Source organism: Protopterus annectens, chromosome 1.part1 (assembly GCF_019279795.1).
Source record: "Protopterus annectens isolate FY-2018-M chromosome 1.part1, PAN1.0, whole genome shotgun sequence".
In the NCBI taxonomy this organism is placed as follows: domain Eukaryota; kingdom Metazoa; phylum Chordata; order Ceratodontiformes; family Protopteridae; genus Protopterus; species Protopterus annectens.
Genome location: NC_056726.1, coordinates 84,571,259 through 84,582,987, shown reverse-complemented (window position 1 = coordinate 84,582,987; position 11,729 = coordinate 84,571,259). Strand labels below are relative to the sequence as shown.

The 11,729-nt window shown below is 39.4% G+C and overlaps 1 protein-coding gene across 1 annotated transcript in view; it reads left to right on the top strand.

Annotated features, from left to right (window-relative positions):
• The first annotated feature begins 403 nt into the window (after positions 1–403).
• The window catches only part of IMPG1 (interphotoreceptor matrix proteoglycan 1), a 1,456,118-nt gene continuing 1,444,792 nt past the window's right edge, over positions 404–11,729 (top strand). Inside the window, exons 1-2 of the mRNA XM_044086796.1 lie at positions 404–425; positions 1,246–1,479. Of these exons, the coding sequence (XP_043942731.1) occupies positions 404–425; positions 1,246–1,479 (256 nt within the window). The remainder of the gene's footprint in view (positions 426–1,245; positions 1,480–11,729) is intronic.

The following is an 11,729-nucleotide window of genomic DNA, read 5'->3' as shown; positions in this document are numbered from 1 at the left end:
TTCTTTACAGCACATATTGTTGTGCATTTACCAAGACTTCTTCAGGTCTTGTAAATGGCATTCCTTTACACAAAAATGAATAACTAAACAATAAAATAAATAAATGTATAAATGGTCCATGGATCAATGTTCAAATTAGTTGCAGGCAGTGCAGTACCTTACTACTGTGTTGGCAATGACCCCCCCCCTTCAGGTGATGTGGGCCACAAGCAGCTACCCAAATATCCCCATTTGTAAACCTAGGTCAATGGTCTTCACAGCAAAAAGTATAGAAATACTCCCAGTATATATTAGTTTACTATGTTGTTACCTTGGTAACATCAATATGCATAAATGCCTACTTTAGGAGTAGCAAAGAAATACTCCCTACTTAAGTGACATGCTCAGAGGCATACAGTTTCAAATGCGGCCTGTGGAAATCAGAGGTAGGAGTGCAGGTTGAGCATTCACACTAAAAAATACTCACAGTATTACATTTCATCTCTGCTAGTTTTAGGACTAATGTTTACTCCAACAAGCATATACTATTGCATTTGGCATAGGAAGTACCATAGCTTTATCACAACTCTTTGACTCAAGAATTCTGGGCAAAGAGAGATGTAATTAAGCAGCTACATTCCAAAATCAGGGACATTTTTTAACTTCTGGTCTAATTCATGAACATACAAGCTTTGCTTGAACATGCATTTTCAGAACAATAAGAAGTATACAAATATATTGTCTGGCATTATTTTACTGACTGTAATCCTGAATGTTTTACCAGAAAATCAAGTTTAATGATAGATGGCTAAATATATGAAGTAAAATTGGGGACATCTTGCAAAATCAGGAACAACTGAAATGTATGACCTCATCTACTTATGAAGCTGTGAGTGTTCCACAAGTACAGTATTAGTAGCAGGCAGAGTAACTCATCCCTCTAGTCCCTTCCCCGTTACTGAACTGCACAATCTACTGAACTTCTGTATAAGGCAGAAAAAGGATACTAAAATGGCACAGATATATACCCAGCCTGGAGTATTAAAATAAAAACTACTTTTATGGCATTGAAAGTCTGTGACATTCCACTCATCCTTAACAAATGCAGTTAATTTAAAATCTAATTTATGTTGATTATAATCCTGCCAACATAAGTACATTTTATAGGCTATTTGTTTACAAATGTGTTCTGCAGTATGATTAAATCAATGTAATTCATTCCTTTTTTTTTCTTGAATGTAATGTATTTCTTGTTTTCATTTGTAGAAATGTCTATTAATTCTAATGAAGCAGAAGTCAAAGGTTTCTTAGCTGCTTTTTCAAGCAGTAAGAATGAAACTGCTTCTGAGTCGCACATAGCGCCATCTTTCAGAAGGATATTTAACCTGGCAAAGAACCGGCCAAGAAGATCCACATTTTACACAACGGGGGTGAATATCTGTCCACAAGACTCAGTGAAGCAAATCACTGAAAATCACCAGGCTTATTACAAATTAAGAGGTAATAAAGTTGCAAAAGTGCTTAGTTTTATTTCAGCTTGTTTGTCTTAATTTGGTATCACTATCTTGTTTTCTCATCACTGCAAAATTTAGTAGAACCATGGTAACATCTTATGTGAACAGAAAGCAAGCAGATAATATTGGTGCTAGTACCAATAGTGTATTACAGCTGGTACTATATACAATGGTATCAGTACTGCTTCACTACTGGTACCAGTATTGCTACATCACTGGCCACAGGGGGACCAGAAATAATATATATTTTGTGCTTTATGGTCTTTCATCTCTCCTAGCAGCTCTGCTTCCTACCTTCTTCTTCCTTACAGAGGGAAATATTTCATATCCTTAAATCTACTCGATAGAAAGTCACAGTGTAGGGTTTGATAATCTGCTTGTCAGCTGGTTACTTGCTTAGTAGTATGATACATGGTAGGATTCAGAAAGAACTACTGCCAGGTAAGCCCTCACACGGGTGGCCAACCACTGATGGACACCCTATGATTCATAGACAAGCTCACCACAGCAATTTTACATAATCAGTAAAAATCAATACAGTGGGCAGTCTCAATGCTAATATTACATGACAATGATGCATTCTGGAAAAGTGACCCATGCTGATTAACCATGAGCTGTTTCTCCAGAATTTGCACAGCTGAGTGAGTCAGAGAAAAGCTTGAGTGTATAGCGTAGCATTGCTGGCCATGTTAAATAATGTGGCCAAAATGCCACATTCCCCCCAGTACTTCTAAAGGAAGAGACCACATTTTAGGTTAGTGTTGGGAAGTTTAGTGGAGAATTACTGGTAGGGAGTGTCACAGTATGCGTGTGTATATGTGACAGGGTGTCTGCATGTTTGCAGAGCTATGAGTGGTCTTAGGTGACTGTGTGTGTGTGTGTGTGTGTGTGTGTGTGTGTGTGTGTGTGTGTGTGTGTGTGTGTGTGTGTGTGTGTGTGTGTGTGTGTGTGTGTGTGTGTGTATGTGTGTGTGTGTGTTTTTCTCTCTCTATGAATGCTTACACGTATGAGTGAGACTGACTGAGGAGGATGCTTTGTTCAAGTATCAGGGACAATACAAAACTAATGTAAGAAAAGAGACCCAAAATCAGGAACAATTTTTAAATGCTACAGATTCACTAAAAACTTGATAGGACAACATGTTTTGCATCAACATGCATTTCTGGAACAGTAAGAAATATCAAACTCTAATATCTGGCATTACTGACTGTGTAATCCTCAGTTAATTATTTTAAGAGGGACATGGCAAAAATAAGAGTCAAAATCTTGGACATTCTTCAAAATCAGGGACAGTTGAGAGGTCTGCGTGTGTGTGTGTGTGTGTGTGTGTGTGTGTATGTGTGTGTGTGTGTGTGTGTGTGTGTGTGTGTGTGTGTGTGTGTGTGTGTGTGTGTGTGTGTGTGTGTGTGTGTGTGTTCATGAGTAAGACTAAGTGGGGTGGTGTGATGTTTATGTGTGTATGTGTGGATGTCAGTGAGTGTGTGTATATCTGTGTGTCTGCATTTGTGTGGGAGACAATGAGTGGATGTTTGTGCCCACAAGATGTATGGGCTACAAATGGTAAGTACTGCTGAAAAATCCTATTTAGCACTGATGGAAATTACACCCATTTCATTTGCATGCAAATTAAACAATTATGAGGTCTTTTTCATTCCAACTAAATATGCCTTTAAATTGTATTTCTCCTGTTCAAATAAACTGCAAGTTTTGGCCACTGTGTTTATGCAAGTGCAGGGATTTTTTTCTGATTTCTAGCACAGTACTCCTATATTTTTTGCCACAATTTGTAGTTTGCAGTGGTAAGATTTACAATGTGAACATTTTAGGCAACATAACTATACTTAATAAATATTATACTCTGGCCATCTGTTTTCAAAACATTCATGTTATTACAGATTTTACTTCCCCCGGCAATTTTTCTGTTCAGGCTGTCTGCCTCACAGCCATTAGCAGCCATGAAAGAGTGAAGTATACTGTGATATGATTTGGTCTGTTGTGCTATTAAACAACCTGCCCTTCATAGAAGTGCAATAAATGGGCCCAAACTGATCTTCAGATGAGATGTTGAACAAAGGCCCTATCTGTTTGAGTTGGTGGTAACTCACATGGATGTAAAAGATCCCATATATATATATTTTTAATTGATATATGCATTACATATTATTAATCCACGGTGGTGCAGTGGTAGAGTTGTTGCCTCACAGCAAGAGGTTCTCCCGTTCGATTCTCGGCTGGAGTGCGGGGAGTGCCTTTTGTGTGGAGTCTGCATGTCCTCCCCGCGGTTGGTTGGGCGTTCGAAAGACATGCGTAAATGGGCATGCCTTCGTTGAAGATTGAACGTCGAGCTGGCACCTCGACGTTCGTGAAAATCTACTGCCAACCATTAGCGGACCGGAGTTCCGCTTTGGTGACCCCTAACCAGGAAAAGCCGATAGACAAACAAACAACATGCATTACATATTATTAACATATTTACATCTATTTGCGAATCTCCACACAGTATAAACTTCAACGTAAACTCCCCCCTCTCACACACACACCCACACTCTTTTATCCACAGCCCAAAACATTATTTTGTCTGGAATCTTTGTGAAAGTCCATTTTTCTTTGTATTTGATTTCATTTAGTCTCTCATTCCATATAGTCCATGAAACATAAAATATTACTCTGTCCATTTTCTTCACTTCTTCCTGTTTTCATGCACCATAATAACCACATTCTATTATGTCCATATTTATTTGTTCAAATTTAAACAAACTTTTCACCCTATTATGTTTACATATTTCTTTCCATAAATGATTAACTCTTTCACATTTCAAAAACACATGCTCAGTAGTCTCAATCTCTCCACATTGATTACATATCCTAGCTTACTTTTTCTTGTGTGTCATATTTGCTTTAACTGGCAATTTTGTATTAGACAATCTCCATAAAAATGCATTCTTTAATCATTTTATAGTTATTATATCCATCATTATGGCTTTTTTCTTATCTGTATTTATTTATTTATATTTTCTTATCCATTTCTAAATCTTTCCATGGATCAATGCAATAAAATGCTTTCATAATATTTAAGTACCATTCCTTACTATTTTTCTCACATATATTCTTTTTTTATTTTGCATAATACAATTTTTTTTGGTATCCTTTCATTTCTTCATTCACAATGCTTTTACTTCTCTTTTTAACTTCAATTCCTTCCCACAATTTGTTGTATTTATAATATAGTATTTCTTTCAAGTTTTTATTTTTATAGGTTCATAGGTGTGTACTAGGCTAATAGCTCTGGAGCCTTTACAAACCTAGCTCATAGGATTACCCTGCCATCATGCCACCTGAGCTTAGTTAACAGTGCCTCTGTTGAGTAGAGTTACTGGAGTGATCCCTGGGGTGAATTTTCTATTTCCCATCCACTCATCAAGATTTCTCTTCAAGAGGGCCAGTGAGGTGCTCTGCTTGACATATATGGGAAGTCTATTCCATAGCATGGGAAGTCTCTGGGTTATGAACCTGTACCTCCAGCATGTTCTGTTGATTGTGGTAATGAGGTAGATGTCTCTGGAGCATGTGTTGTGGAGGGATTGGGATTTCTTTAGACGTAACATTTCTAACAGTGCTGGGTCAGACATGGCTTTGTAAGTCAAGCAGAGATCGCCTCTAAGTAGGCAATATGAGACAGAGAATAATTGGAGTTTTTTGAGTCTGTCCATATAGGACAAGTGTTTAAGACCTAGGAACCTCTTTGTGAGGTACGTCTGTGGCCTTTCTAACTGTTGCAGGTGTTTAGTGAGGTACATGCCAAATGGGGCATTATACCCGATGACTGGTCTAATGAGGGAAGAGTAGAAAAAGATGATGACCTCTTTCTTCCTGGATGCAAAACCCTTGGTAATGAGATGTGCCACATAGAAGGACTTTCTGACCACAATGGCAATGTGGTGGTCAAAGGAGCGGTTGCTGTCAACCTGTGTCCCAGATATCTTATAGTGTTCAGTGTTCAGTGGGCTGCCATCAATGTGGTAATTAGTGGGAACTGAGTTTTTCCCAAAGGGAATGACGACACATTTTTTGGCATTAAGCTTAAGGCCATGGTTTTGACACCAGTCGTTGGTCTTAGTGAGGCCTTTCTGTAGGATGTCTACATCACTTGGGGAGTTAATAATGGCTCCCAGCTTGCAATCATCAGTAAACATGGTCAGCCGGAGTTCCTCTGTGTTGGCCTGGACTTCTGAGAAGTAGATCCCAAACAGGAGAGGACCCAGGACCAATCCCTGTGGGACTCCACTCATGACTGGCCGGCAGTACATTTTGGAGTCATTAACTTTCACACTGTGGGTTCTGTCTGTGAGCCAATTTGCAACCCACCTAGTGATATAGGGGTTGATGCCTAGTTTGGTGCATCTATCAATAATTCCTAAGTGGGGAATGGTATCAAAGGCCTTAGCCAGATCAAGGTAGGCTGTATGAACTGCCTTGCCATCATCCACAGCTCTGGTGACTGACTCAATGAAGTTCCTTTCGTAAACTGATTTTATTACTTGTAATTTTTTTTGTTTAAATTATATGCCTGCAAAATTCCCCATAATGATTTATATTGAATATTATCATAGGCTTTACATATATCCCCTATCATAACATTTGCTTCTGCATTTTTTATGATATCATCAGTTATTTCTCTTATTATCCATAATAATTCTTGACTTTATTTTCTTTTTCTTCAGAATACATTTTGTTCATATATTCTATCCATTTTTGTAACCTTTTTATTATTATTCTCATAAAAATGTTATAATCCATATTGTTTAATATTATAGGTCTCCAATTATTTATCTCCTCTTTATTTCCATTTTTAAATATAAATTTTATAACTCCTGTACATATCTCTTTTTCTTTAATTCCAGTTTCTAACCATTCATTCATAACTTCTATAAAACTTATTTTTTGCCACTCCTTTATTTCTTTATACATACCATATTCAGTTTCATCCAGTCCTGTTGCAGAATTCATGTTAATATCTTTTAGAATTTCATTTAATTCTTTCATAGCTATTTTCTGTTCTAACTATTCATTCAGCAATTGTGTTTTACTGACACTACCACTGCAGCTATGTTGTCTCTATGCAACTATGATGTACTAAAACTGCTGTTATTACTGTAATGTAAATCTAATTGACTTGGTGTTGGAGTTAGAAACAGTATTTACTGATTTAGCACTATGGTTGTCTCTGCTACTGATCCAGCTGTGCTGTTCAGTGTTAATTTTCCTTTTTCTTGTATGCACAGGATAATTGGCTGATAAATGTATTGTGCATGATTTATTAACCTGTTTCCAAGATATGTTATGGCACTGTGATGTGGTAACTGTTGAAGCACTCTCAAACTGTAGCAGTAGCATCTAGTCTCCTGCTTTAGCCATACCATCCTCAGACATGTATCTTTTATGTCCTCCTATCTCCTCATTACTTCCTTTAACCTATTTTTGTCTCATTCTACTAGCTTCATCCTCTCTTTTTTCTCTCTCTCTTCAGAGCACACTCAAGCAACTCTGCAGTCTGTGGCTACCACCCCACCCATACAGTATAAGAAAGAATCAGTACTGCAAACTAAACAAGGATATACATTTTGAGCCTTAAGAGCAGGTTCAGTCTACTCAGGCATTCTACTTGTATGTGTTATGAGAGTGAAGCTATAACATTAGCAGTGTTTCTTAGTAGTTCTCAACGTGATAATAAAACTGACTGTTGCAGCCTTGTATCCTTCTCCCCAGCTAGTGCAGTAATCCTAACTGTATAGACAGTATACATTTAATTCAGATCTCTGTGATTAAATTAACCATCAAGCAGCCCTCTCAGTGCTTTCTGCCTTAGTTTGTATCACTTGAGGCCCACGTGTTTATTTGCATCTCTATACATTCCCCTTCATTGCTAATGTATCTCCCTACTGTAATCTGTGCACAAACTGGTTACTAATAAGCAAGTCAATGTGAAGACACACTCCCAACCTTAATAAACTTTGCTGTCTCTTCTCTCCTTCACTTTACAGGTAGAGTTTGAATTATTACTTACCCCCTCTGAGGCCTTCACTGATAGATTTCCACTGATTGCCTCTGGTTTCACTGGTTTCTTTGCATTCTACCTGGTTTACACTCTTTGTGCTAGCCCCTTCCGCCATTACTAAGTCTATATTAGAATCCTGCTAAGCATAGAGCCATCTTTAAATTATTAGTCTCCCACCAGGACACAAGTGCTCTTCAGCAATTGAATTCTGCTTGCTGGTAAGCCATCAGACCTCAGGAATTTGTTTAAAGTGTTCAGATTTGTAAAGTAACACTTACTTTTTGCTGCCCATCACTCTTGTCTTGGTACCTAGAGTACTTGATAATAGTTTTCAATCTTACTCACAAACACTGGCTAATGTACAATGTATGTACTGTGCCTGTGTACTATGTATGTATTCTACCTATGTTCCAAATTTCAGCTTTACACCACAAATCTGTTAATTACCTTTATTTTTAAATTAATATTTTCTTGTTTGTTCTCTCCACTGTAACTCTTGATGTGCTGCATACCACTCTAAAAACATGTCTATAGTAATTTGTGTGTATACTGATCATATCTATATATCTAAATGTATCTGTATTTTTTCTATGTGGAGCTTTTCTCACCGGGCCTCAGCTGAAAAAGGGCCTTTTTGGCTCAGTCAGACACCCCTGGTTAACAAATGTAAAATAAAAATTATCGTTATTATTTAAATTTTCACCTTTATAAATTTGTTCTATGTTTTCTTCCCTTTTAGCAAACTATTCCAATACATAGGTTCATAGGTTGGTACTAGGCTATCGGCCCTAGGGCCTATACAAGCCTAGCCATAACAATTCCCTGGCAATTTCTTCCCACACTATTTACTTCTCTGGACCACTGTCTAGCAGGGTGACTGACGTGATCTCTAGGATGAATTTCCTTTCTCCTATCCAGTCATCAAGGTTCCTTTTGAAGAGGGCCAAAGAGGTGCTCTGCTTGACATGTATGGGCAGTCTATTCCAGAGTCTGGGGAGTCTCTGGGCCAGGAACCTATCCCTCCAGCATGTTTTGTTTATTGTGATGACAAGGTTTAGATCCCTGGAGCGTGTGGCTCTGAGGGATTAGGATTTCTTTAAGTCTAGCATGTCCAACAGCTCTGGGTTTGACATGGCCTTGTATGTTAAGCAGAGATCACCTCGGAGTAGATGATATGCGACAGAGTATAACTGGCGTTTTTTAAGGCAGTCAGCATAAGGCATCTGCTTTAGGACTGTGATTCTTCTAGTGAGGTATTTCTGCAGCCTTTCCAGTTGTTGCAGACATCTTGAGAGGTATATACCAAATGGGGCGTTGTATTCTATAATGGGTCTAATGAGGGATGAGTACAGTGGGACAATGACCTCTTTTTTTCTGGATGAAAAGCCCTTAGTGATGAGGTGTGCCACATAGAAAGATTTCCTGACTGTTGTGACGATGTGATTATTGAAGGTGAGACCACTGTCTACCTGTGTCCCTAAGTCTCTTATCACACTTTCAGCGTTTAGTGTACTGCCACCTATGTGGTAATTCATGGGTACATGTTTTTTCCCAAAGGGGATAACTATACATTTCTTGGCATTGAGCTTGAGCCCATGGCTCTGGCACCAAGCATCTGTTTCTGTAAGGCCCTTTTGTAGAGTATCAACATCATTTGGGGATTCAATAATGGCTCCCAGTTTGCAGTCATCTGTGAACTTTGTTAGCCAGACATGTTATTGTTTTAGAAGATATCAGATTAACAGAGGAAGAAAGAACACAAAATAAAAAACTTTGAAGTGGCTCAGTAGTTTGGAACATGGGGAAAGAAATGTGTTCAGACATATGTATATTATGTCAAGAAACATTAAAATATTAGCTGTAAGCATGATAGAACTAGGATGAATTATGGTAATAGACTTGAGATGGAAATATATATGTATAGAATTATAGCTTTATATGCATATGTAACAAAAAAGGGAGAGAAATTATTTTTAAAAATATTCTTGAATATGCTTGTGTAAATATGGACATTATAGTCGTGGGTGATTTTAATTGTAATTTAAGAAAAATTAGATCAATTGTGATGTTAAACTGGTTAAATAAATTTTGAGAAGTGGAAAGTTAAGTGTATGGGAGAATAACCACCGGACCTACAAAAGGAACAAAATTAGGACAGAAATTGATTATTTAAGCAATAACCCATGTCTGGGTGTTGGTAATGCTAGATTTACCCAAAGTTGGTGTGGTTTGGTCATGAGGGCGAAGCCCGAGTGGCCAAAGACAACCGTGGGTAAATCTAGCATTACCCACAACCAGACATGGGTTATTGCTATTATACAATACTTAATTTTCCTAAATAATGCCTTTGTATAATACCTGCATGGTGCCCTTCCACGGTTTTCCATTATCCTGGGGCTTTTTCTGATGTACTGCGCATGTATATGCTTATGCAGTACATCAGAGCTGTGTTGAGGAATCAACGGAGAAAGGAAGATCTCTGTTGCTTTTTTAAAGATATCTCGCTATGTTAAACAAGTTTAACATAGCGAGATATCTTTAAAAAAAGCAACGGAGAAAGGAAGATCTCTGTTCCCTTTTTTAAAGCTATCTCGATATCTCCATATATATTTGAGCAATGTGTTTGCGTGGCACACCCATGGGCTTAAACAGGAAGACAATGGGAAGGGAAAACAGCAGTAGGAAGGTAATCTAGGAGAACTAGCATAGCTGGCAGGTGGAATGTATCAGAATCAGCCAATTACACAGGCAGCAGCGCAGCCCAGCCCAGAACACTACTATAAACTATGCAAACACCTTTCCCTCTGGTTTTTCCCATACTCTACACCACCAGTGTATACAAGCAGGGACATTTTAACAAACAAAACAACAAAACGATAGGGGCTGCAATAGCTATCATGCAACAACATGTGGAAGAGGCTGAGGGTGGAGAAGATGAGAATACCATCGACCAACCCACAGTGAGGAGATGGAGAAGAGTGTACAGACCCAGGGTAACCGACCAGGGGCTACATGAGCTGGATATAGTGGAGTGCTATAGGGTGGATAGGGACCTCTTACAGCAAATTGTTGAGTTGTGCCAACCATGCCTGAAACATAGAACTAACAGAAGGGAACCCATCCCAGTGGATACCAAGGTATGTGTAAGCCTAAGAATGCTAGCTACAGGTACCTTCCGAAGGCCAACTGGGGATATGATGGGGATCTCATAGGCATCAGCATCCAGGATACTCCACCAGTTCCTGGATGCCATGTCAGCAGATGCCAGTGAGCACGTGTATTTCCCCAAAACCCCTGAGGCATTGGCCAGCAATATGCAACTGTTCCACCAAATAGCAGAATACCCTGAGGTAGAGAGTGCTATAGACTGCACACAGATACACATCAGAGCACCACCCGGTGAGCAGGGTAGGGTCTACATCAACTGCAAGGGATAACCCTCCATCAACTGCAAGGTCATGTACAATGCCCAGGACATAATAATGAATGTATGTGCTGGCTGCCCCACAATATGATCCTGTGGAAACAGCTGCAGCAGGAACAGCATGGGGCAGGGCCACATAGCCCCCCACCATTGCCAAGGCCCGCAGATGCACAGAGTGACTCAGAGGAGGAACAACCTGAGCATGCTCCAGTAGGCAGAAGGAGGCATGCCCAGTATGCCTTGGCCTTGGCAAAGAGGCAACGCATAGCACATACACTGACACAGGAGGGACCCAGCGAATAACACCTCTCTCTGACTCACACATACAGTAAAATGGATGCCAAACATGACACTACCTGGCTCAGCCATGATTAGGAAGTGTACTATGTGCATCCGATACAGGCAGCCCTGCAGCACCACCCTCAATACTGGAACACCCACAAGGTAAGTCACTCAACCTACCAATTGCCGAATGGAGTAGTATGTGTTGTTACCTGTATCTATGGTATGGATGTGGGCATGCAAGGGAATCGGATAGCTGAATGGTATGCCAGCAGATAGTAGACACCTATAGTGGCACCATGAGATCTGTAACAAATACTGGTGTCACCATAGTAGCCAGTACTACACAGGGTGACAAAACCCACTGCAGGAAATGTGCTGGGCCATATGTGTGTCCATACGACTCGCACATGTCAGTCAGGGAGGTTCACATACCAAACAACAGTCTCATCTAGCAGGACAGGTGTAGACAAAC